The sequence below is a fragment of the Oryza sativa genome, chromosome 2, assembly GCF_034140825.1.
Source record: "Oryza sativa Japonica Group chromosome 2, ASM3414082v1".
NCBI lineage: Eukaryota > Viridiplantae > Streptophyta > Magnoliopsida > Poales > Poaceae > Oryza > Oryza sativa.
This window is the reverse complement of record NC_089036.1, coordinates 25146600-25171940: the sequence shown is the minus strand read 5'-3', so window position 1 is coordinate 25171940 and position 25341 is coordinate 25146600. Positions and strand designations below refer to the sequence as shown.

The 25341-nt window shown below is 46.6% G+C and overlaps 4 protein-coding genes across 4 annotated transcripts; all 4 read right to left on the bottom strand.

Moving 5' to 3' along the window:
• Positions 1-3748: 3748 nt before the first annotated feature.
• Positions 3749-5707, bottom strand: LOC4330007 (ammonium transporter 1 member 3). The gene has a single exon (NM_001416744.1). It carries the CDS (start codon positions 5506-5508, stop codon positions 4012-4014), a length of 1497 nt encoding a protein of 498 aa, NP_001403673.1. The 5' UTR covers positions 5509-5707; the 3' UTR covers positions 3749-4011.
• A 6174-nt stretch (positions 5708-11881) lies between these two features.
• LOC4330006 (uncharacterized) lies at positions 11882-12751 on the bottom strand. Its single transcript, XM_015768319.3, has 2 exons — positions 12514-12751; positions 11882-12416 (listed from the first exon to the last, which is right to left on the bottom strand). Exons 1-2 carry the CDS (start codon positions 12642-12644, stop codon positions 12206-12208), a joined length of 342 nt encoding a protein of 113 aa, XP_015623805.1. The 5' UTR covers positions 12645-12751; the 3' UTR covers positions 11882-12205.
• Positions 12752-17428: 4677 nt separating this feature from the next.
• LOC4330005 (uncharacterized) lies at positions 17429-17896 on the bottom strand. Its single transcript, XM_015768244.3, has one exon. The coding sequence runs from the start codon at positions 17811-17813 to the stop codon at positions 17601-17603; it is 213 nt and encodes a 70-aa protein (XP_015623730.2). The 5' UTR covers positions 17814-17896; the 3' UTR covers positions 17429-17600.
• Positions 17897-18411: 515 nt separating this feature from the next.
• On the bottom strand, positions 18412-21966 carry LOC4330004 (protein MIS12 homolog). The gene is made up of 7 exons (XM_015768555.3): positions 21697-21966; positions 21520-21583; positions 20209-20328; positions 19836-19925; positions 19624-19762; positions 18824-18946; positions 18412-18726 (listed from the first exon to the last, which is right to left on the bottom strand). The coding sequence occupies exons 1-7, from the start codon at positions 21816-21818 to the stop codon at positions 18668-18670; spliced, it is 717 nt and encodes a 238-aa protein (XP_015624041.1). The 5' UTR covers positions 21819-21966; the 3' UTR covers positions 18412-18667.
• Between the last annotated feature and the right edge of the window lie 3375 nt (positions 21967-25341).

Here is a 25341-nt window from a genome sequence, read left to right as displayed (position 1 = left end):
ATCATCACGAATCGCTTAATCGATCGGGCGGCAGACGCCCTAGGTGCAGCTGCACCTAGGTGTAGAAAAACCGCGTCCCTGTTGAACATGTACTCCCTCTGTTTTTTAATAGATGACGCTGTTGACTTTTTCTCACATGTTTGATCATTTATTTTATTCAAAAAAATTTACGTAATTATAATTTATTTTGTTATGAGTTGTTTTATCACTTATAATACTTTAAGTGTGACTTATATCTTATATATTTGTATAAAATTTTTGAATAAGACGAATGATCAAACACGTGAGAAAAAGTCAACGGCGTCATATATTAAAAAACGGAGGTAGTATTATCGTTCATGGTACTTCTCTACCCACCTGAAATTTTCGTTGTCTATCATCGAAGAAGATCAGCCGTTGCACCTCATGCTCAAAGTGCAGGTGCTCGCGAAAAAGTCCAGCACGAGAATTCCTGGAAATCTTTTATAGGAGTACGTACTTCTCTAACTGTCAAGCTAACCTGTACAAGTGTGCACCACCCAAGTAAATAAGCCATCGCAGCTATCTCCCATTTTGCACCGGACTTTTGGAAACCACAGATCAACGTATCTCCTCATTGGCACACCACCTGTCGATAGGCAGCTCACGCACGACGATGCGACCATCGTGCCGACCGCGAGACCACGGCGAGAGGCATAAAAACAACCGATCCCGAGATGGGCAGGCATATCGGCGTACGCACGCAGCCCGGTGAGACCCGCCGCAGTTGGAGCGCGCATCGCCATCGCCGCGAGCCCGCGAAGTCCACGGCGCCCTCGTCGGCGGAACACCCCAGTTGCTGACGAGACTGACAGGTGACAGCCGAGACAGCCAGAAAAGAAAAACGAAGCCGGCTGTACTAACGACATCAAAAAGAAATGGGAGCCCCGTCTGTTTCAGACGTAATGGCAATGGTAATACTAATTAGTAATAAGATAAGCTCCCAGTTGACGCTCCACAACTAGCCAATTTCCATTTCGCATGTTCGATTATTCCCCCTGACCTCCATGCCATCCAGTGTGCATCTTCCGTGTCCCGAAGAGCTGCTCCCGAGTAAACTATGCCTGAATCCAGAGTCCGGAAACACATATGCGGTGTCTGGATCTGCCGTTGACTTGTGGATTGTGATTAAGGAAGTGTTCTCCTCTCTGTTTTTCGTCTGACATCACCGTCCTGCTGCCGATTATAGTATTTTGAGTTTACAGTGGATTTGGCCTCTCCCCTCATTTGCTGAATCTTATGAAAATGTTTTAGCTGTTTGCTCCTGACAGAATAGTGTGACCTATCATGTGAAACGCGAGCGCAATTGTACTGTACTATCATGTGAAACGGAGTATTTCCGATTTCAAACCGTATTACCTGCCAACCGTTTCATGGTGTCAGGGGTACGCGATCCGAGGAGGTCGTATATTGTACTCATTGAGCACTAGTTTGGCGTATCGTAACGTTGAGCTTCATTTAGAAATCAGAATGTACAGAAAAAAAGAGTTCGCTGCCTGTGATTCAGTTCTGAATCTGATCGAGCTCACCTGCATCTGTGCTCGAGCGTTGGTTCGTTTCGTAATTTATTGCAGCTTGAATTTTGATGACAGCTGTTACTGTTTCTGGACCCTTCGAGATGGCGATTGCTCGAGCTCGCTACGTCAACAGGAGGGCCGTTGAATTTACCCATTTTCCACGCTTGCGTACGTACGTTGCGGCGGAGGAATCGGCTTGCTCTTGTTTTCTTTTTTAAAAAAACGCAGATATATTGTTTTTTTACTCCGTACCTCTGATCCAACTAACCGTATGCTGTATAGTGTATATACAGTTCTTATCTTAATCAGGAACACGGAAATGTCGCCGTCGTGATAGGGGGGGCCGAGAAATCGAAATGCTCGAGAGGTGGGGGTGGTACGTCGTGTGGTACCGTGCTGTATTGTTTTTAGTTTTCCACGTTCTCATGATCGCCTCCTGGGCAGCCGGCTTCTATCTGTGGAGGAAGCACCACGGAGAGGAGCGGAGAGGGAGGGCGCGGATCATCAACGGCGAGCCGCGAGCCGCACGGGAAGCGCGGCACATGCAGATGTAGGCAATGGCGCACGGCGGCGCGGCCTGAAGCCCTGAACCGCGCGGAGAACGACGCTCTCCGTCTCTCCGAGTCCCTTCCGTGCGAGAAGCCACTACCGCACGGTGCGCGCGGGGATGCAGCCATGCAGGACGAACGGGGCGCGCGGGGGAGTGCAGGCCGCAGTCCGCAGTCCGCAGGGCAAGCGGTCATAATAGGCCGTTCGCAGAAGCGTAAGGAAGGCCTTTCATGGCTCATCTGTCACTTGGGGGTTGGGCGGCTGGGCCTACTTTGCGATTGGGCCTCAGCCATACGTTCCTTAGCGGAAAAAGTACACCAAAGGTCCCTCAGCTTGTCATCGGGATAGAAAAACGTCCTCGAACCACAAAACCAGATATGCGGGGTCTCTTAACTATACAAAACCGATCACGCGAGGTCCTTCGGTGATTTTGATTCCGATTTTAGTCTATGTGGCAGCTGAGTCAGCGTGGGACCCACGTGGGTCCCACATGTCAGACTGTCCACGTCATCTCTCTCTTTCCCATCTTCTCTCCCTTTCTCCTCTCCATCACTCTCTTGTTAGGGACTCTGGTCAGGCCGACAGCCGATCGATGGGTGTGGAGGAGGGGGCTGAGGCGCAGCTGTTGCGACGTGGTAAATTGCTCGGCTACCTAGCGACGGCGGGAGCAGGGGGTGCGGAGTGGCGTCGGCATTGCGCGGGGAGGCTGGTGCGGCGCGTGAAGGTGCTATCGGCGGGCCGACGCAGTGCGTGAAGACGTGGTCGACAGCGACAAGAGGCCAGCTTGGCTAGGAGGTACAGCCGGCGACTGTGCGGAGAGCGGGTGGACGCGGGAGGCACAACTACAGGGGGCGTCGGTGGAGCAGTGTCCACGCGTCAATGGAGGATGGTTGATGGTGGAGCAATAGAGCGTTAGCTATGGATCTACAAGGGAAGAGCGACCCAGTGTAAACCTAGCCCGATCTTGGCCGGGCCACCAACGATGGCGCTTTGGGCGTCGTCTTCCCTCTCAGAAGTGTTGTCGAGCCATCCTCTTCCTCTAACTAGGCTGCCGCGTGAAAACCCTGTCTTGGTTCTCTCTAAGACCTTGATGGAGAGGAGCAGCGGTGCTCATCGTCGCTCTTCTCCCTAGAGATGTCGTCTAGGAAGGTCCCTTGCCAAAACTCCTCTTAGGCAGCTGGTGCATGCTCGCTCTAGATGTCTTGTGCTCTTGTGACGATGCTCTAGGTTATGCAAGTCGACCACGTTGGCGGGCCCTAGGAGGGAGAGTAGTTCCTTCTTCTCTCTCACCCTCTCCCTCTCAATCTCAAATACATGGCTAGAATTGAGATCGGTGGTCAACCGTAGGGCTTGGTTTTGGGCGGTCTTAGCTGTAGTTTGCTTGTTGGTCTAGTGGCGACCAATCACGCTTTGCGATGGTCGGTCCAGTGCAAGCTTTCTCCTGAACTATGTGTATTTGTTGTTAGTGCGTGGTGGTGAAATTTTTTTCTTCCCTTTCCTGGCTACTGTCTTCCAAGATACTAGCCTTGTACTACTATTCAACGAATCATCGTGTTGTCTGGTGGTGCTGATCGTTAAAAAAAAAACTTGTAGTACTACTATAGCAGTAGTCTAGTACAAGCTAGTTTCTCCATAGGAGGATACTTTGGACCATCTCGCAGCGATTCTCCCAAATGGCATATGCCGAGCTCCACGTTAACATCATAATGACCTAAATACTGATACAAACAGGACACGTCTAAACATGTACAAGAAAGCCACAAAAATCCATACAGGTGCAAATGCAGAGAAGAAAGGAAGCAAATATCAAAAGAAAGCCACAACCACCATGGGCTGAAGTGCCACCACGCCCACACGACTGCCTCAGCTTATATATGCACACTTCACAAAACACTTTCCCCAAACGGACACGATCGATATGATCCTACTACACAAACTGGCCCGCCGCGGCTTGCTCCGGCGACTTTCTGGGCTCCACGCGAGCCGTCTCCGCCGCCGACTTGGCCCTGACGCGGCGCTCGCCTTCGTCCTCGTCCACGTACCCGAACCCGCCGTGGCACGTCGGGTCCATGCCTTCCATCTCTGTCGCGGGCGAGACGCGGAGCAGCCCGAACCTGTGCAGCACGTAGAAGAGCGTCCCCATGGTGGCGCTGACCCACCCGACGATCACCAGGATCTGCACGATGTGCGCCGCGAGAAGCCTCCCGCCGCCGCCCATGAACAGCCCGTACGGCCTCCCCGGCACCCCGTAGATCAGCTCGACGTACTCCCTGCGCGCGAACAGCGCGGTGAAGATGATCCCCCACGCGCCGCACCCGGCGTGCAGCTGCGTCGCCTCCAGCGGGTCGTCGAACTTGAGAATCAGCGACAGCTTGTTGCAGCCGATGAGGACCCACGCCGACACGAACCCGCAGATCACCGACGCCCACGGGTCGACCACGGAGCAGCCCGCGGTGATCGCGGCGAAGCCGCCGAGGAGACCGTTGCAGACGTCGGTCACGTTCCAGTGCCCCGTCAGCCATCTCTTGCCGTAGAGCGTCGTCAGCGCGGCGACGCTCCCCGCCAGCGACGTCGTCACGGCGGTGCGGCCCACCGCCGACCACTGCCCGTCGATCGTGCCCGACTCGCCGTAGATCTTGGAGATGGTGGTGAAGGACCCCGGGTTGAAGCCGAACCACCCGAACCACAGCAGGAAGGTGCCGAGCACGACCAGTGAGGCGCTGTGCCCTTTCATCGCCACCGTGCGGCCGGCGGCGTCGAACCGCCCGATGCGAGGGCCCTCGATGAAGGCACCCCACAGGCCAGCAATGCCACCGACCAGATGGACGACGCCGGAGCCGGCGAAGTCGATGACGCCCGACTTGAACAGCAACGGACCCGTCAACCGGCCGGCCGAAGCCCACCCGTCGGTGGACCAGAACCAGTGCGACACCACCGGGTACACGAACCCGGTGAGGAAGGCGGAGTAGATGAGATACGCGCTGAAGCGCGTCCGCTCGGCGATGGAACCGGACGTGATGCCGGCGGCGGCGATGGCGAAGGCCCACTGGAAGAGGAAGAAGTCGTAGTCGTACCCTGTCTGCGGCATGTGCTTCAGCCCGAAGAACTGCTTCCCGATGAAGCCCTTGGACGGCGTCCCGAACGCGAAGGCGAAGCCGAAGAGGTAGTAGAAGAGCGCGCCGGCGGCGGCGTCGAGCACGTTGGTGAGCATGATGTTCATGGAGTTCTTGGCGCGGACGGAGCCCGCGCAGAGCATGGCGAACCCGAGCTGCATGGCGAACACGAGGTAGGCCGAGAAGAGCAGGTACGTCGCGTCCACCGCGGAGGAGGTGTCCGTGAACCTGTTGCAGATGTAGTTGGCCGCGTCGGTGGAGTTCGCCGCGCCGCCGAGCAGCGGCCCGAGGCTGTCCAAGCACGTCGCCATGGTGTGTCTCACTAGCCAAGTGTGGCAAGGTTTTGTGCTGCTTCTTGCTAGGGTTTAGGAACTAATGGAGGTTTTGGTGTGTGATTCTTTGAAGTAGACGAGAGAATGAGATGCTGGACTATTTATAGGGGCAGAACACATTGGAATCCATGGTTGATGGTTGTTTTTAATTGGATGATTCGTGATCACAGACAGCGGGAAATGCAAAACCGAGGTGCGCGTGGATGCATGTATACTGTTTTGGATTCCTTCTAACATGGGAGTGGATTCTAATACCTCAAGGGGATATCCCCTCGTATACCTTTTTCTTCCAAATTCGATGTAAATAGCTATGGAAAAAATCTGAAAAAAATTAACAATGTAGAGTATAATGATACCTACTAGTCCACCAAAATTCATATTCAAATTCGATCTACACATCGAGAAACAAAAAAGACAAATTTAGATATAAACAGTACGCTACTATTCATACGCTGAATTTGTCTTTTTTATATCTCGAAGTGTGAGTTGATTTTGGACTTAAGATTTTGTGAAGTTGTATATATGTGTTGTATGAATGTTGTCAATTTTTTTCAGAATTTTTCATAACCGTTTAGATGGTTTTTGAGTAAACGAGGGAACATCCCCTCGAGGGATTAGAATAGTTTCCCTTCTAACATCACATATACTAGTGCCTGAAAACCTTTTTTTTTCTTTTTTGCCAACTGCAATGAGTTGATTAATTTTTTTAGTGGCAGCAACCAATCTTTTCATCCAACAGGTGTGATGAGTAAAAGAACGAGCAGTTCACCTCTATTAATGAATGATTGAATATTACTGAGATAATTTTATCATCCTTAAGAATACATTGCAGATACCATTTTTTAATGTAAAATTTGGCACATACAATTACTTTTTTTTAGTGAATTAAATTTCTCTTGAAATAAAGGTACGCTGCAATTTTATTTTTTTGTTTTGAAATTTCACAAAACAAGATTTTTAACTGATCTTGATATCATATTTAGTTTCATGTATAGGTTGGTTCATTCATAAATTTAAGTTCATTGAGAAAGACATGTGATTCACTTATCTTCAAAAATTGTCAGTGATGATTTAATTTGTTACCTAGACGTCTCGGCGCTGGTGTTGTAAGACTGTTAAAATTATCCCAATAGGTTTACACTGGTTTTGCGACAGTGATATTTGTTTTGTTTTTACTTAAGTATTGTCTTGACTTTTGATGATGAGCGACTCAACTAGCCTGAGTTCCCGCTTTGCTCAGAAAGTTTCAGACATCAGTAATTTATGCTGGGTTGGGAGTATCCGACAGATCCAAGCAAGGTCGCATACGCAAGATGCCAGATTCAACTAAGATCCAATGTCACTATCAGAAAGTCGTGTTGTTGCCATCACAGCTAAGATTCTTTTATGCATTCAACATTTTTTAAAGGAAGATTCAGAAATGTTCTTGTTATTATATCGTCTGAAGAATCGCATTTTGTCAACTTCAAGTATTACAGGTTTTAATCTGGTATCTCCTCGCATCCTTGCACGAGGTAGTTGCTTGTCGTCACGTCCGACTATACGCATACTGTTGTGTCATGAAGTTGCATATATACAACCATATACTTGTATGCGTAATATCCATTGACTTTGTTGATTAACTGTTTAAGTTCTTCAGGCATGCATGTAAACCCAGCAGCGGATAGGTCGTACCTAGCAGAACATGGCGACAAAACTCATCAATCGAGATGGTATATGATGTGTGCAATGCGTACTTAGCGAACGATTAGATATTCGATAAGGTTATTGGCACAAACGGAGATAAACCCATTTGCTTCCATACCATACCGGCGGCTTCTGTCTTGGAAGAACCTTGTGATTAATTTGCCTCCCTGAAGAACTCGTGTCTGACTGAAACCATGTAATCAACAGGTAGTCCATGCTAAACCTGCTTGCTGACTACTGAGTACTCTGTAATTGTCAATCAGATCTCTGTGTTGGTCTGGCTACATTAACCTGTACGATATTTTCACTGAAACTATATGTTTTAACTCACTGCAAATTTATGTTGTTTGTCTTCAGAAATGAGGGTGTCAACATAGATTAACCATGTATTCTTACTTCTTGGCATAGCAGTAGGTAATTTCTTCCAGTAGAATAAATTCAGATGATGAAGCAATTCCTTAGGTCAAAACTCTGACAAGACTGGATAAGATGTGGTGGATAGGGACGCAATTGCTTCTTCCTTGCAAGTATGACTTGCAGATGCTGCGTATCTAATTTTTACACTCTGGAGATAGATCACGCTGATGCGATTAAATACCTATTGTTTTATACTTTTGTCGTGCCTGCTACCACACCTGTATGCATATCAGAAGGTTGACCTTCAGAAGTTCAGAGAATGGACGGATCTCTAGTAAACGAATCGCCATTGGACGGAAACGAGTGTTTCTTATTAGCAAATTGCAAACCGGGTGTCCTCAGCGAGACGTTGATGTCTAGTGACAAATAGTTTTCACGGATGAGATAAACTAGTCTTCTCGGCTCCAGGGATCAAATGTCAATAAACGCCACCGTAAAAGATTTTTTTTCTCTTCTTACCCAAATGCTACTCTTGACTTATTGATAAACCAATGTACAGAAATTGTACTGCTCGTTAAGTTTATGAGATATACTAGTCACGGTTTCTGCCTTCTGCCGCAGCTGATTTGGGGATCTCTCTACGTTACTGTTGTATGTGTATTTCAGTCACCCCTGAACTTATCTGAAGCTTTGTAATGCTTTTCTGAAACTTTTCACGGGCTTTGTAATTGATGGAGGCCCAATTTCAGGCCCATTTGAACTGCACTTATCTTTGGTCTTGGCGTCTTGCTCACAGCTGGGCCACATCTGTTCATATGTAGTATATTTTTTCCACCTCGGATATCTGCAGCGCGCGCGAGAGAGGAACAGAGCAACTCGCCAACAAGCCGATGACGACAACGCAAAGCAGCCTCTGTTCGCATCGGCGATGACGCGAAGCCACAAACCGCGAACGCGACCGATGCATCGCCGGATGCGGCCGCGCGCGCGAGCCGAGGGCCCAACGCTTACGTCCACCCGCGCGCACGGAGTCGTGGCCGTGGTCACTCCACCACAGCTGCACGGCTGGGCGGTTGGCCGGTTGCGCAGCAGCTGGTTAAAATTGGCTGCACGGCGGCATCATTCAAGGCGTTGGAGTACGTAGACAAACAGGTTCCCGGTCAAGATCCGGTAGCTGAGTGGAGCTCCCTGGTCAGGTGTACAATCTTGTGCGGCTATCCTAAACAGCGAGATAACTTTGGATGATGTCAAACATAATACTGACATTGAACAAAACAGCTGGCTACAAAAAAAAACACCTTAATTGGCTAGACATGGTAATTTAACCCTGCGCATCAAAGCAAAGAACCATGGCAACTACTACTCCACAGTCCACACATGTCTCAGGCAGAGGCAGGCGACGACAAAGAGTACAGCAGCGTATTCAAGCTGGGAAGCGACAGCCGACAGGCAAGGGTGCTGCGAAGAAACAGTAGCTCCTGCAAACCGTGAGGACCGGGGTAATGCAGGGTCTGCGGGTGGCACAAAAGCTACCAGCAGCACGAATGCGCTGGGAACGGGGAGGGCACCACAGCACCATTCGTGCTCAGCCTCAGCAGCAGCAGCACAACTCGCAACGATATCCACACAAACAGAGTGCCCGGCCAAAACCACAGAAAAATCAGGGGAAAAAAAATCTCATGCTGATCCAGTGATCCTCCTGCCGGCCGGCTGCCAGAGATGAGAGATGCAAGGTATGGTATTCATCCATTCGTCAGTCAAAAGGCACTCACTGAATGTGAGTGAATGCACACCGAGAGAGAGAGAGAGAGAGAGAGGCATGAACAGCCACAGGACGAGTCAAAGTAAAGCAAGCAACTTCACTCGCTCACATGCTGCAACAACCACACTTTCGGTGGCTTAAGTGAATAATAGTAGGCCGGACCACCTGCTTCTAGGGCAGCAAGACGCCCGGGCGGCCGGCCATGGCTGCCTGATCACAGGTTCAGAAACCACCACTGCCACACGCACACACACACGCAGCTGCTAGCTAGAGTCGCCGACCGACCCATCCATGGCTAGTTGCCATGGACCATGCGTCCAACGAACCATCAATTCCGAGCTCTCAACCTAGTGCTCGATCCACTAGCTCGGGGGAACCAAATAGCTGCTACTACCATCCAAGGATTCGGTATATTCTCTTTTGTACCATACCCCCATTTTCCCTCCTGCCTGAATGAAACGGATTGTGTGGCTAGTAAGGCTGTGTTTAGTTTACGCTAAAATTGAAAGTTTGGTTGAAATTGAAACGATATAATGAAAAAGTTGGAAGTTTATGTCTATAGGGGAGTTTTGATATGATAGAAAAATTTGAAGTTTGAAGAAATATTTTAAAACTAAACACGGCGTAAATAGTGTTGCTATCGGTGCGAGTAAAGACGCTGCAGATAGCGACTGACAGGCAAATCAATGAATTGGCCATTTTTCATGCATCACCATCTCATAATTTTATTTCGTGTGATCCAATCCACTTATCACTCACTGATCTATGTGCAATGAACTAAGTCCAGAAAATATCTGGGTAGCTGCACTTTGGTTTGTTTGATTTGTACCTAACTTCTAATTCATCCATTGGAACAATTATAATGTTTTTAAGCAGCGATAACTGTGCGATAGACTTATGGTTACATGACTCCAACTTATAGAATCTAAATCCTACTCCCTCTGTCCTATTAAAAACGAATCTAGAACCGGATGTAACATACATATGTCCAGATTCATAATAATAACTAGGATGTGTCACATCCGGTACTAGATTAGTTTTAATGTAACGGAGGGAGTTGGACGACATACTCACATATTAGTTCATTTTCAATGAAAATTTAGTGGGACCAAGTAATTGTTGTTAGTTACTCCCTCCCTCCCAAAAAAACCAAACTACTCCCTCCGTCCCAAAAAAAGACAAACCCTGGTTTCCGTGTCCAACGTTTGACCGTCCGTCTTATTTGAAAAAATTATGAAAAAAAATTAAAAAGACAAGTCACACATAAAATATTAATCATATTTTTATCATCTAACAACAATGAAAATACGAATTATAAAAAAAATTTATATAAGACGGACAGTTAAAGTTGGACACGGAAACCTAGGGTTTGTCTTTTTTTTGGGACGGAGGGAGTAGTACTGAATGTGATATATTTGTCCAGATTCGTTGTACTATAATATGTCACATCCAGTTTTAGATTCATTTTTTTGTGGGACATAGTGAGTATGTCTCTTTATGCTTGTGTTATGGACGCACTAGCTTGTGTATATGTGCGTTCCAAGTAATCGAAGAAAACAATTTTGAATACTTTTGATTCCTCTTAATTGGAATCTCACCAATTTTTAAGTACCATCATAAAATGACACTTCCGCTCTAAAGTTATGACGGCATTATATTTTAAGCATTGGCCCAAAATACACCAAATGACTAACCATGTGCACTGAAAAAGGTGTCATATTAACATTATAATGCTGTGAAATATCTCCTGAGGCACTTAGCCCCATTACTCATTTTTAAATAAAATAATTCAAATCTTTAAGCTGATGTTGAAATAGTTTGGCTATGTTTGGCTTTTTTGGAGACTCAAGGTGTGATTGGTTAGGGATGGTAAAACTTTACATAGTAAAAACATTATTGCATATTTTAGATTTTGTTTTCAAAAAGAAAATAGTTCATATTGCATCAGGGAAATTTGGCAACCAATGAAAACAACCAATTCCTTCAAAACAGGCTAGAGTATCGCGTCTATAGCTTTGAGATTTTGTATTTTATTCAATATAGAAATTTGGTTGCACCAAGAAAATTATAATAAAAAACAACCAAAGTATTAATATTTTTTATTTTATACTTTAAAGATTTTGGTTCAAAAGAATAGCGGAAAACCCTGATGGAAAGCTCAAAGCGAAGTCCCGCTAATATCGAGTATTCGAGTCTCACTTCTTTATTATTCTGAAAAACCTATTATCCACACCACTATAATTGACATGGCATAATTAACCATGTAACAACGCTTTTATGTTGATATACTGAAATGCCATAATCCTTGTCGCACCAATTTTTTTCACGGCGTAAAAGTATTATCTTACGGTACCATTTATAGTTGTGTTGTTGTAAATGTTCCCAATCGTACATAACGTGTAGAAGGGTTTATTTCAAAATTTGTTTAGAATAACGTTCAGAAAATAAAATTTTCCACTGCCTTCGCCCGAGAGCAGGAAAATCAAATGCACCTACAAAGAGAAACGGCGCAGGAAATGAAAACAAAAGACAATTAATGGAGTCTAGTGGCGCCGGTCAAAGAGAGCATTCAAAGTGGATTGCACTCGGAGGAATAAACAAGAATACTTTGAACAGCCCCTGCATTGACCGGTTTTTGGGGCTCCTGAATAACCACTAGCCTCTCAGGGGCTAGATGCCCCTGCCCCCTCGCACACCATTTTTTTTTTACACGCAGAGAAGAAGAGACATTATCACATTAGGCACGGGCTTAATTATCTAGCAACAAATTAGCTACAGAATGAGGCTAAGCGCAGTCACCGAACTAATCAGGAAGCGAATTAGTCACCGAATTCGGCGAGGGAGAGAGATCGATCGACGACGAGACAGACGTCAAGATGAATCGAACTTGTAGTACTTGTCGACGGCGGCGAGGACGTCCCAGGTGCAGCTTAGCCCCTTGGGGAAGACGACGAGGTCGCCGGCGCCGAACTCCACGCACTCCGACGAGCCCTTGATGTGCGCCCTCACCTTCCCCTTCACCAGGTAGCACGTCTCCCGCGCGTCGAACTTCACCGGGAACTTCCCCGTCGGGCAACCCCACCTGCGCACGCACGCACCCGCCCACGCGCTCAATTAAACACGTACGCCATGAAGGAGCAGGAAATGGACAGCGATCGATCGGCACTGTGGCGACTCACTTGGGCCAGGACTTGACGCCTAGCTGGAGCAGGCGCGACTCCGGCGGGTTGCGCTCCACGGCGATGGAGAGGGTGCCGCCGCCGCCGGGAGGGTCCGTGTCCATGGTGTCCGGGTTTGAGCTCGAGGCCATGAGCTCGCGCGCGAGGTCGAGGAGGAGAGGAGGGAGACCGGGAGAGGGTGAGCAGTAGCTTGCAGTTAGGAGTAGGAGGAATGAGTTAAGGAGGGTTGTGTCAGTTTGGGAGGTGAGATGATGAGTTCTTCTACTTCTAGTTCTCGCGAGGGGGGAAGGCTCCAAGAGAGGGCAGTTGGACTGATGGCTTTCCTGTATCAAAACAAGGGCAAGAGGAATCTCCTTCCTTCATGTTTTTAATATATACAAGTGTGTGCAATAATATTATATTATTTTTACCCAGCATGTGTATATCATTTGGGACAAGTCAATATTATACATATTTTTTTCTGAATGGAAACAAGTCAATTTTATCCTCTTCCTATGAGGCCAAAATAGCTCTATGTTGCTTACTATCTCTGCTCTAAAATATACTATATCCGTTTTAAAATATAAGTATTTTTAGTGATAAATCTGAAGATGTAGTTATCCAAATTCATACTCTCTTTATCCCAAAATATAAGAACCAATGATTGGATCTAATATTTCGTGGTACTACGAATCTGGACAGGCTGTCCAAATTCATCCTATCCAAATTAATAGTCCTAAAGAATATCTCATTCAATCCTAACTTCTTATATTTTGAGACGGATGTAATAACTAAAAGTTTTTATATTTTGGGATGGAAGTAGTAAAATATTTTGCCTATGTTATTAGATGGACAAAATCCCTTATATTTTAGAAAGGCGATATTACCTTTTATGAGAGAATTTTCTCTTATTTGTACTCTTCATCTAAAATATAAGTATTTTTAGATATGTGTAGAGATACATAGCCAGAAATATTTATATTCTAAACCGGAGGGAGTAGTAGTATTTTGATATTTGTATCAAAATTAGCATTAAACACATATCCATGACACGAACATATACTTTGGTTTTTTTTTAATAAAACTTGTTTGGAAATGAGATATATTATGTTTTTCTAACATTTTTTGTGCCTGCTTGATTGCTCCCGTACAACTGTTTGCTACATGAAACAGCAATGCCATGGCTTGCTGTTGCAGACTAATAAGCTGCGGTCAGACAGCCAAGAGCCATGGTGCATTAACTTTGTGCAAATAAGATAGTGAAAAATTAAGTTATTTTGGAACCAAGGGAATATTATTGAAAAGGAAATATTCACACAACAACTTATGTATCCACAACATTTACCTATTGTTGTTTTAAGGCCCAACCCTACTTGTCAATGTGATAGCAAACATAAGTGTATTCTATACTCCTATATTGGTAATACTTATCAAATTTGATTTTTTCACAAACATGTGGCTTTTGACTCTTTAAGTTTTAAGTTTAGAGATATAAATGCGAACCACTCTGAATGTATAACTTTTGTTAGGTACATTACAATGTAAAATGACACTTTTATGTTGCATAATTAGATATTTTAAATGCTTTACGTTATTATTAAAAGTTGATCAGTCAATAAGAGGAGTAATGCGACATCTTATCTACCTGTTCTATCCTTGTCCTATCTAATCTTTTTCTCTTTACGTAAAACTATGTACCTCTTTGAACTTGTGGCTCTAACCACCTCCAAACCATTCAGTTCTTAAACGAATTGGCGAGCCGCCAAATTCAATAAATAGAGCAGAAAATATTGAACAAGGTAAAAAGAAAATAAAAACTATGTACAACTATTCCTGGTTGCCCGGGCTAACGACTAAGGTAGCCATTGAACTTGGTCCTTAACCATTTAGTTGGATAAAGTTGAATTTGATTCCTAACACATTCTATTATGCAACCGGTCTAGCAATAATATATTGTGGCAATCAGTCTAGCAAGTATCGTTGTTTGACCGATGAAACTTTAGACATTATTTCGTCGATCAATCATTGCATATACTACATTACCCCTAGCAACTTAGTACAATATATTTATATCTATTGAAAATTTGGTTGTGGGGCGGATAACAAGTGGTCAATTCTCATGGAGGCCACACCGTTCATCGCACATGAAAAGAAAAACCGTCGTCATATGAAACACATGCTTAGACAGCTTAGTGAACATTACATAAATAAACAGAGACATACAGTATCAGAGATAATTGTTGAGCTCGGGGGGCAAAGAAACAACTCTCAGCCGGCTGCAAACTTGAAAGCAACCTCCACCGAATTTGTCACGAGAAGAACGAGACCCACCGACCACACACCACACAATCACACACCACGCCACCACCGGAGAAGCGGTCAAAACAGCTAGAGCTCGCGATCAACCGCGAGCCGCGCGACGACGAAGGGGTTAAAACCCCGCCGTCCCTATCCGCTTCGCTGACGTGGCGCCTCGGGCGGGGCCCACCATACGACCAGGCCATTGACCGCCAGCCCCCGCCGGCCCGGGATCCCGTGCGGCGACAGGCCACATGGCCTCCTTCCTTCCTTCCCCCCGCCCGTGCGGGCGGGACACGTGCGGCGGACGGGACCGCGAGATGCGATCGGACGGCTGGCTTGGCTGGCGCGGCAGCGGGGCCCTCTGCCGGGCGAACTGGCCTATGCGCCGATGGACGGTGGCGATGCGACGGCTTCGATGGATGAGGGGATGATACACCCATCCTTTTCCCCTGTTCGTACGCCGTGCTCCCCGAAACATGTGGGGCCAGTGGGCGCGCGACGCGTGGCCGGCGCCGGCGCAGCTGCCGGAGGGCGCGGATCGTTTGTGCTTTTCTCGCGGCGGCAGCGTGACACAAGACGACAGAGAGTCAAACAGGGCGTGGATCGCGCTTCAGCTTTGAGTTTGCAAATGAAATCGTAGAATCTGGTATGATTCGGTACAATACGACGGAATTCGAGTTAAAACAACGAAACACGAAATGCCCGCTTTTTGTAACAAACTGTTGGTCGGGTTTAGGAGGGGCCTAATCAGGAAAATTGCAGGGTCCATTACAACAAGCCAACAATACGCCAGATAATGGCCTACCCGCGGCACCATGGCAGTTCTCCCCTCTGAAGAGAAACTGGTTGAACAACCAATTCTTTATTACAGTATCTTTTGTCAACATGCTGTTCAACCAATTCTTTATTACAGTATCTTTTGTCAACATGCTAATGCAATGCTACATTAGGGTGTGTTTAGTTCCTGAAAAAAATTGGAAGTTCGAAGAAAGTTGGGAGTTCAGAAAAAAAAAGTTGAAAGTTTATGTGTAGAAAATTTTTTGATGTAATATAATATGATGGAAAGTTGATAATAGGGGGAAAACTAAACACGGCCTTAGTATCTGGATTCCAAATCTTTCAGGTAAAATTGTTTGTTCACACAGTTGAGGGAGTCAGCTACTAGGTTGTAGCAGTAAGAAACAAGCAATCCCGCAGAAGTGAAGAATCGCGTCACAGAACTCAGAAGCTAAGTGGTAACAGAAACATAGCACGGATCAAACTTCAAGTTTCAAGCAGGTACTGTCAATTAGACGCTACAGTGACGTTTTGGTTGAAACTTGAAAGATTTCCAGCATTGCAAGTTCACAAAACAACAGATCAGCGGCAAAGCTGGAGCCAAGAACGAGGACCAGCTGCTGGCGGATAAACAGTTCACGCAAGTGGTAGATCTCGGAAACAAGAAATGGAATGATACCACAACTTGACGTTTCTCCCTTGGTAGCAGTCTAACAATCAATCAGGCAACCAGCAGTCAAATGCAGCAGCCAAGTGAACGTGAAAACAGTCTCGTCTTTCATTTTCACCTCGTCTAGCCAAATATCAGAGGACGGAATATCTGAAAATTTATTTTCACCACTTTTCTGGATGACAAATTCAACTGATGGACAAATCAGAAATAATATTCAATAGCACATTCAATGTGATAATCACTTTTTCGCGGGGCCAATAGGATAATCAATATAGATAAATTCTAAATTGCAGATCTTGTTGACATTGTTTCAGTCAGTTAGAAGCAAAGACATGCAATCTCATATGGAAACAATCATTGCTTGAACACTCTCGCTTCAGAACTCTAGATGGCATAGCCTCATGGTAAACAAAATGAGGGCTGTTTTTAGGCTACTTGCAAGTTAGAACTAATTTCAAGAGAAATTGATCAAATCTACCATAGGATCCCCAAACTTTTTTTTGTTGTGAAGTGGAGATAGCCACTACCAGTACTACCAAACAGTTTGTCAAATCTATTAAATTGGCATCAAATCATCCCCAACTGTAGCACAATTCAACCCAATAGCAGTTTGGTACTCTTGAAAGCATTTAATATTACTAATCAACAATCAGAAGCAGCTTGTTGACTCATGAACGCACTTTACACCCAACATCAACACCTTCTAGCTAGAACTAGCAATGTGACATGAGGCTGGTCCTTTCCCGACTGACTCCAACTAGTGCTCATGGGTTACAAACATAAAAGTATTTCCTCTGCAATTTCAGACAGAAATTTGCGTGGTAGAGACTTTTATTTAGGTTAATTCGCCGTGCTAATGGAGTTTCCACTGCAACGCCACTACTGATTGGATGAGGCTGCTAATTATCCCATTGCAACAGTACGTCTGGACCCTCCAGATATTCCTGTTGTGGAAAACTCTAGCAGGAAAAATCGAAGCCAATCGATCAATGTGACATCGACGTTACACCCACCTGCTTCCAACATCGCGCACATTGAAGCCAACATATATAAACAAAAATCTATCTTGTGAATCAAAGTACTACGAGAATTTAAGAAAACCTCGCAGAGATTGGTACCAATCAAGAGCCAAAAGCACTAACCAAGCAACCAACAATGCAGGCAAGGCATAGAGATTCAAAAACATCGGCAGCAAAAGGTACCCAGATTGATCTCACGACGTCTCGAGATACATGAAAAGAAATCTAACCGACGAACTAACTAGAAGAATCCATCACCATAGAGACAGATCAGCCTCTCAAACTTCCAGGAGAGCCCCCCACAAGAGCACCGGCCCCCACACGTTACCGTAAGCGCCTCAGGCGAGGTCGGTGTCGTCGAAGTCGGCGCCGTCGAAGGAGTTGTAGAAGCCGGCGAAGGGGAGGGGCCCGCGGGCCTCGTTGGCGCGGGCCGCGCGGTGGCCGGGGAAGACCTCCGCGTCCTCCTCGTCGTCGAGGAAGACGGCGCCGGCGCCGCTGCTGCGGGGGGAGTCGTCGATGTCCATCAGCGCCGTGATGGCGTCGTCGTCCATGTCGTCGTCGGCGGCGGAGGCGGCGGGATGGCTAGGGTTTTTGCGGGACCACTGCGGGGAAGGAAGGGGAGGAGCGGGGTGGCGAGGGCGGAGAGGGGGAGGAGGGCCCGGTGGTGGGGCGCGCCCGCTGCGGTGCCTTGGATGGGGGCGACGCGTCGTCCTCGACTCCATATAAAGTTGTGCTTGTGCCCCCCGAGTTCTGGAGATTTGTGCGTCGCCTTCGTCGTGTGCCACGAGTTTTTTTGTTTTGTTTTTAATTTTATTTATTTATTTTCCCTTTTCTTTTTAGAGTGACGGCATCAATGAGCCCCTTTGCCTTCCGATCTCTGGGCCTATTTGGGCTGGCCGCGTCGCTAGGCCCTCTCCCCTGTTCTACATGATGCTATTTGTGAATTCTTCTTTTTTTTCATACGGATTTGCTCGACATTGTTAAAAGGTAATTCATCTCATCACCTGCCAAATTTTATTTGGAATGAATACCGTCTTCCTTTTCTCGTTGCGTTTTGTGATTGTCTCGTGTGCGTTTGGGCCTTTGGGGATGTGTTCAGGCCTTTTATGTGAACCATACCAAAATTCGGTCGCACTGAGAACCAGTACGTGAACAATACGATAGTGGTTCTATCCGGCCATCCGGAGAAATAACCACGTATAAACCAATTATGGAAAGCCCATGTACTTTACGTTTACGTACAAATTGTTCGGAAGGAATCGCAGTTCAGGATTACATTGAAGATCTGCATTGGCGGTACTCAGTTAGCAAGAGTCCAAACATATAACCAGCTTATCCCGTGCTACGAAGGATAGCACATAGCAGGCGTCCTGTTATCGCACAGGTCGCATAAAAGTGGGAGCTACTAATACTTCTTTAAGACATTCACAACATCTTGACTGTCTTCTGTTCTGGCAGTGAAACCTGCGAGGCAAGGTGCTAAGGTAGTGAGTAAAGATTACGGCAAACGAGCAAATGCACGCACAGGAAATGTGGCGAGATAGAGGGGAAAATGGATTACCTGATGCTAACCGCTTGTGGTGTCCATTGACGTTCCAATCAATTTGATCGTCAATGTTCTCAACAATCTTCCTTTTCATACCTTCCAGTTTCCGCTGAAATAGTGGTATTACGTTCACAAGATCTGCAGGTATAGCACAGTTAGTCAGGCATGTTCTGAACCAGAGTTAACCAGGCTGCCCAAAAATCATACTTATGAAGAATTTACTCCTTTGTAGTTAGTATCGAGATCCTATAAACAACATTGAACTGTATTTGTACGTGACATAAACAAATTAACAAAAGCAGATTAAGAAATGTCATAGAATTTGGGCGGCGGGCAAGAATATTTTGCTTTCTGAAACTCAAAATTGTTGATGCCAGTGGCTGAAGCTTACTAGTTTTTTAACCATGCGAAGTAACCCATAACCAATATGCACCATACGTTACAATTACTAACAATCTGCCATGTAGCATGTCAATTGTCAAACAAGGTGACAAGGAAGGATATAACATCAGCATCATCACAATTACTCAAATTATGTCAACAATAATTACCCAACCATAAGTGAACAGGTTGGAGTTCTGATCACTTGAAAAATTCAAAATTGTAAGCCTTATTTCATGGAAAGGCATTGGCCTAAATAAAATAAAAGTCTTTTAATGCCAGCAATATCGAAGTGAAACTGCAGCTTAAGCATGCCAAATAACTATTTGTGAAAAACAAAAGCAGCGTGAAACTTAATTGATGTTTAATCATAATCAAATGGCGTGGATTTCTCTTCCTCCTGTTGTACACAACTACTGAATCTAATGTCATACCTTGAAAATTGTCTTGAAAGGCCTTGCTTTCAAACACCTTCAATAATTCAGCCATAGAGGAATCCAAATTTCTCTGGCACTCAGCTTGTCTTTCTAAGGAAGAAAGCTCTTTTTGAAGTTCTTCAGATTCATTGTTAGCCTGATGAAACAACATGTGTTTGTCATATAAATGCAGATATAGAGAAGCTAATTCATTTAAGTAAGCTGCTTACATCTTCAAGTTTTTTCCTAAGAGAAACAAGTTCAGCATCGAGATCCGAATCAGAATTCCCATCATTGAGTGATTTTTTTGCAGGAATATCCTGATGAAGAAAACAACTCATGTTTAACCATCTTCATGACACCATTTTTTGAAATAGAACATTGAAGTAAACATAAAAGTAAAGCAAGGTTTCAGGAAACAGAATTGTATGTTCTGCTTCATCATAAGAACATATGAAAATGAAGACTGTACAACTTTGACACAATATGAATTCCAAAAGAAACATGATGTAGTATAATTAAATATCTTGACTTCACTAAATCAATCACTTCAACCTCACAAAAAAATTAAATAAACCAATCACTTCAATATGAGGAACATACATCTTCACGTGTCAGGAATCCTTCAGGTATTGCGAAACAATGTCGAAGGCAGTATTTCTCCCAATTGCTCATTCTCTTATCCAATACATCCTTCACCAAGTTGTGAATGCTGATTACACCCTAAAAAGAAAATCATAAGAAGAACTATACTTTTCAGAACGTTCAAGCTGGACTGGTCTATTGGGGGAAACATGTGCCAATTGACAAACATATGAACGATATGCAATAGCTTCCAGAATAAAATATACTAAAAACATTACTGCACCATGATAAAACAAAGCAATTGTTATTAAATATGATACATGATAACTCATAGGGCTACTAAATCATTAGAAGTGTTAAAGTAATGTAATGCTTCCAAGGAGAGCTAGCCTGATAGGTCCATAGTTGCTTTTGACCACAATAAGTGGTATCTTTTTTTTAAAACAAAATGAACAATATCCATTCCATAGTTCTGAAACCAAATGAACAATATCCATTCTATAGCAAAAATATGAAAACAGAGAAGCTAACAATCGAAAGAATTGTTATCTGGAACCATGCTTTGCTTTGGTATTTTTCTAGCTGTTTCAATATTTACACTCAGTAATCCATTTGTGTTTTAATTTTTCTTTTTAGAAGATAAATCATTGATTGACCCAGCTTTACAAGAAAGCCACACTTAGTAATTCATTTGGTTTTAAATTTATGCGTAGAAAGTTTCCGCACAAGTTTGTTTATCAAGCATATATGCAAATAGAAACATATGTGTTTTATAGGCCATTGCAAAGTGGTACTGATGGTCTGATACTACACACTGTGCAGCACGGAAAAGTCATCTGAATTGAAAAAAGAAGGACGGCACGTCACATCCTGTACAAAAGGGGCTACAAAACAAGTAATCATAGTTCTGCAGCTGAACTGCTGAAAGGCACATCCACATAGCCGCATAAATTCCTTTGATATAGGATCCAATAGCCAGCTTGAGCCTTGAAATGAACCAAAATTGATCAATGTCTACTAGTCATAACCGCTGGCTGACCCCGATAAATTGGTGAACGCTGAGTCTGAGAGTGCTAAGGCTGATAAATTGGTGAACATCACGAGCGCTAAGGCAGGTGAAGCTACCCTAAGACTACGATCAAGCATTGTTAAGAACCCGACGCACAAAGATGGAATTCGTCTAAAAACACAACCACACCATACAAGACACCTTCTATCGAATCGTGGAATGGGAAATCGCGTTCCAGAACCGGATTATTTTTTTAAAGGGAAAAAAACTGAGGGGGCCGGCACGCTTCATGAAATCCAGTGGTTGGGGGGGGAACTTACCCGCTCCAGCTCCTCGGCCTTCTGGGTCGCCATGGCGGCGCCGACGGCCTCGGGGGCGCCTTCCCTGGAGAAGAGAGAAGAACAGCAAGAGGGCAAGTTAACGAACAACCGAGCAGCGAAAGAGGGGGCGAGCGAGAAAGGGGGGGAGGAGAAGTAGAGAGGGTTCGGTAGCCTTACTGGAGGCAGTACTCGAAGGCCCCGTAGCGGACGTCGTCGACCGCGTTGAGGACCGAGTTGACGAAGAACGAGGCGCTCAGCCCCAGCGCCGCCTCCACGGCGGTCTCGTCGCTCTCCTCCATGCCTGGTATGAGGGGGTCCTGAGTGGTGGTGGTGTGGGTCGGCGGACGGCGAGGGGAGCGGCGGCGGGGGGTTGGGCTTGGGCACCCGCGGTCGCCGCCGACGACGGGTGGGGGGAATTCGAAATTTTCCGCGGCCACTTTTTGGGAGGAAAGGAAACAGATGCGCCTCTCTCTTTTTTCCAGAGCCCGAGCTGCACGACGCCACTGTTCGGCGGCCGCAGGTGGGCTTAATCCATGTGTATATGGGCCTAGTTCGACGTCAGTTGTGGGACTAAAGCCTTATTACGCATCGGAAGTTCAGAAATGGAAAAAGTACACCCAAGGTCTCTCAACTTGTTATCGAGATACAAAATCGTCCTCAAACCGCAAAACCAGATATTCCGCGTCCCATAACTAATCAAAACCGGTCACAAAAGGTCCCTCGGCAGTTTTGACCCCAGTTTTATCCTACGTGGCTGCTGAGTTAGCGTGGGACCCACATAGGCCCCACATGTCAGCGTAATCCACGTCAGCCTCCTCTCTCTTCTCTTCCCCCGCTTCTCTCCCTTTACTCATATCTCTCTCTCACTAATCTGCAAGCTAGCCAGGGCAGCGAGAGAGGAGGAGGGCAGCACCGCAACGGCGACGGCGGTGGCCGTAGTGGGGAAGCATGGCGGAGGCGCGGGGAGGCCGGCGTCGGCGTCGCCCAGGCGGTGGCGGCGAGGCGCTGGGAGGCCGGCGTCGGTCTCGCCCAGGTGGTGGTGGCGAGGCGCGGGGAGGCCGGCGTCGGCGTCGCCCAGGCGGTGGCGGCGAGGCGCTGGGAGGCCGGCGTCGGTCTCGCCCTGACGGCGCAGCGGCCGTAGTTGGGAAGCACGGCGGAGGCGCGGGGAGGCCGGCGTCGGCGTCGCCCAGTCGGTGGCAGCAAGGCGCGGGGAGGCCGGCGTCGGCATCGCCCTGTTGGCGGCGGCCGCCGCAGTGGGGAAGCACGGCGGAAGCGCAGGGAGGCCAGCGTCGGCGTCGCCCAGGCGGTGGCGGCGAGGCGCGGGGAGGCCGGCGTCGGCAGCGCCCTGACGGCGCGGCGGCCGTAGTGAGGAAGCACGGCCACGGCGGAGGCGCGGGGAAGCCAACGTCGGCGTCACCCTGTCGGCAGCGCCCGCAGTGGGAAAGCCGCTGGTCGTAACCGGAGGTGGCGAGGGGGGAGGAGTTGTCGGCGGTGTCGGCTTTGGAGGAGGAGCGCTTGTGGTCGGGGTCGGGGACGGCGACGGCAAGGGAGCACGGGAGGCAGAGGGTGAGGATGGTGTCCTCGAAGTCGAGCCCCGATGCCACGGACGACTCCGTGGAGCTCCGCTCCGTCTCCTTCGATGCGGCGGGGAGGAGGGCCGGCGTGGCCGGCGGCTAACGAGGAACGAGCGTGGTGGAGAGGAGGGCCGTGCGGAGCCATTGTCGTGGCCGCGCTCTCCTCCGTGTCCTCACTACCACCGCTGGCGAGCCGCCCCTTATGGCATCAGCGGCCAAGACCTACCTCTGCCGCAAGCACGATCCCAACCGTGCCGTCTCCCTCTTCAAGGCCATCGACGACACCTCCCTCTCAGCCTCCCACCGAGCCGCACCTTGTCGGTGTCTTCTGCTCCTACGCCGCCGTGTCCCTCCCCGAGAAGGCTCTCGCCGCCTTCCGCTCCGCCGCGCAGAGCTCGGCCGGGGCCGTCCTCAACGACCGCCACTCCCCATTTGGCGCCGGGTGCATCGAGAAGAGAGGGAAAGAGAAGAAATAAAAGAAAAGATAAAAAATAAGAAGAAAATAATGATGTGGCATCCTGACATGTGGGACCCACGCAACTCAGCTGCCACGTCAGATAAAACCGGGGTCAAAACCACCGAGGGACCTCAAATAAACGGTTTTGGAAGTTAAAGGATCTCATATATCTGGTATTGTAGTTGAGGGATGATTTTGTAACTGGACAACAAGTTGAGGGACCTTCGGTGTACTTTATCCTTCAGAAATTTTCTAGGAAAAAGTGCACCGAAGGTCCCTCAATTTGTTATCAGGATAAAAAAATTCTCGAACCGCAGAATATACGCGGGGTCCCTTAACTATACAAAACTGATTACCCGAGGTCCTTCGGTGGTTTTGACCCCGGTTTTTGTCTACGTGGCGGCTGAGTCAGCGTGGGACCCACGTGGGCCCCACGTGTCAGCGTGCCACGTCATCTCTCTCTTTCCCCATTCTTTTTTCTTTCTTTACTCCATCCAGGCGGTGCTCCATGGAGGCCAATGGCTGGCGTCGCTAGGCGGGGCTCGTACGCGAACACCCAGAAACCAGCGCCGGCACCAGCGCCGCCGTGATGCGCGACAACACATATATGTGGGTTGTTGTGTTCGTGTATGTGAGTTGGGAACTCATTCCCTCCACACGAAAAACGGAGCGGTCTATTAGTGCGTGATTAATTAAGTATTAGCTAATTTTTTTCCAAAATTAGATTAATTTGATTTTTTTAAGCATCTTTCGTATAGAAACTTGTTGCAAAAAACACACCGTTTAGCAGTTTGAAAAGCGTGCGCGCGGAAAACGAGAAAGAAGGGTTGGGAAAAGAGGATGCCGAACACAGCTGCCACTCCTCATAGGTACACATGGCTTAGTTCACTTTGTTGTCCGAATCAATCATATCAAATTTTAGTAATTCTATTTTTTTATAAATTTTAGTGTTGACTTTGTTTTGATGCCTTCGCTAAATTTTATTTTGATAGAGTTTTTAGAGAGGAAGCTTCTGAAAATACCAAAATTTAGTAAGATAGCAATGGTTGATATGTGTCTAGTTTGTCACCTACTTTAAAAGCGGCGACAAACTGAATAGTCCCACAATTTGCCACAAACGTGGCCAATTTGTTATATTAGGTCCAACTCTTTTTTAAGAGTATCAAAGATGGATCGAGAGATACGATCCAGCTTTCTAAGAAAACGAACAGAGTAGGGTGTATTAGGCACCCCTTTTTTCAGCCCCTTCCCCTTATTTTTCACGCGCACATTTTTCAAACTGTTAAACGGTGTGTTTTTTGCAAAAAGTTTCTATACAAAAATTACTTAAAAAATCAAAATAATCCATTTTTTTAAAAATAGCTAATACTTAATTAATTATGCATTAATGGATTGCTCAGTTTTCTATGCGGGAGGGACTAGTTTCCATCCCTAAAACCAAACACAGGCTAAAACTGTCCGACACAACACTCACAACATAAACCTAAAACACGCTGCTGTGAATTTGAGCTTACATTATCAGCACCCTAACAAGCTTACCACCAAAACAACAATTCCAGAACCCAGCTATTGCGTGTTTTCAACTCAGGTTATGTTCGGTAGGAGGGGTTGCAACATTACTGTGGCTACAACTACAGCCAGACATGACACAAACAACTGATGTTGGCTTACAGTTGCAGCCACATAGCTACAGTAAAAAAGAGCAGCTGAACATACTCTACATGTCTAATGAAAGAACATCTATTGATCCAAATTTCTTCATCTTTCAGATTTAATCTTCAGTTAGCTTTT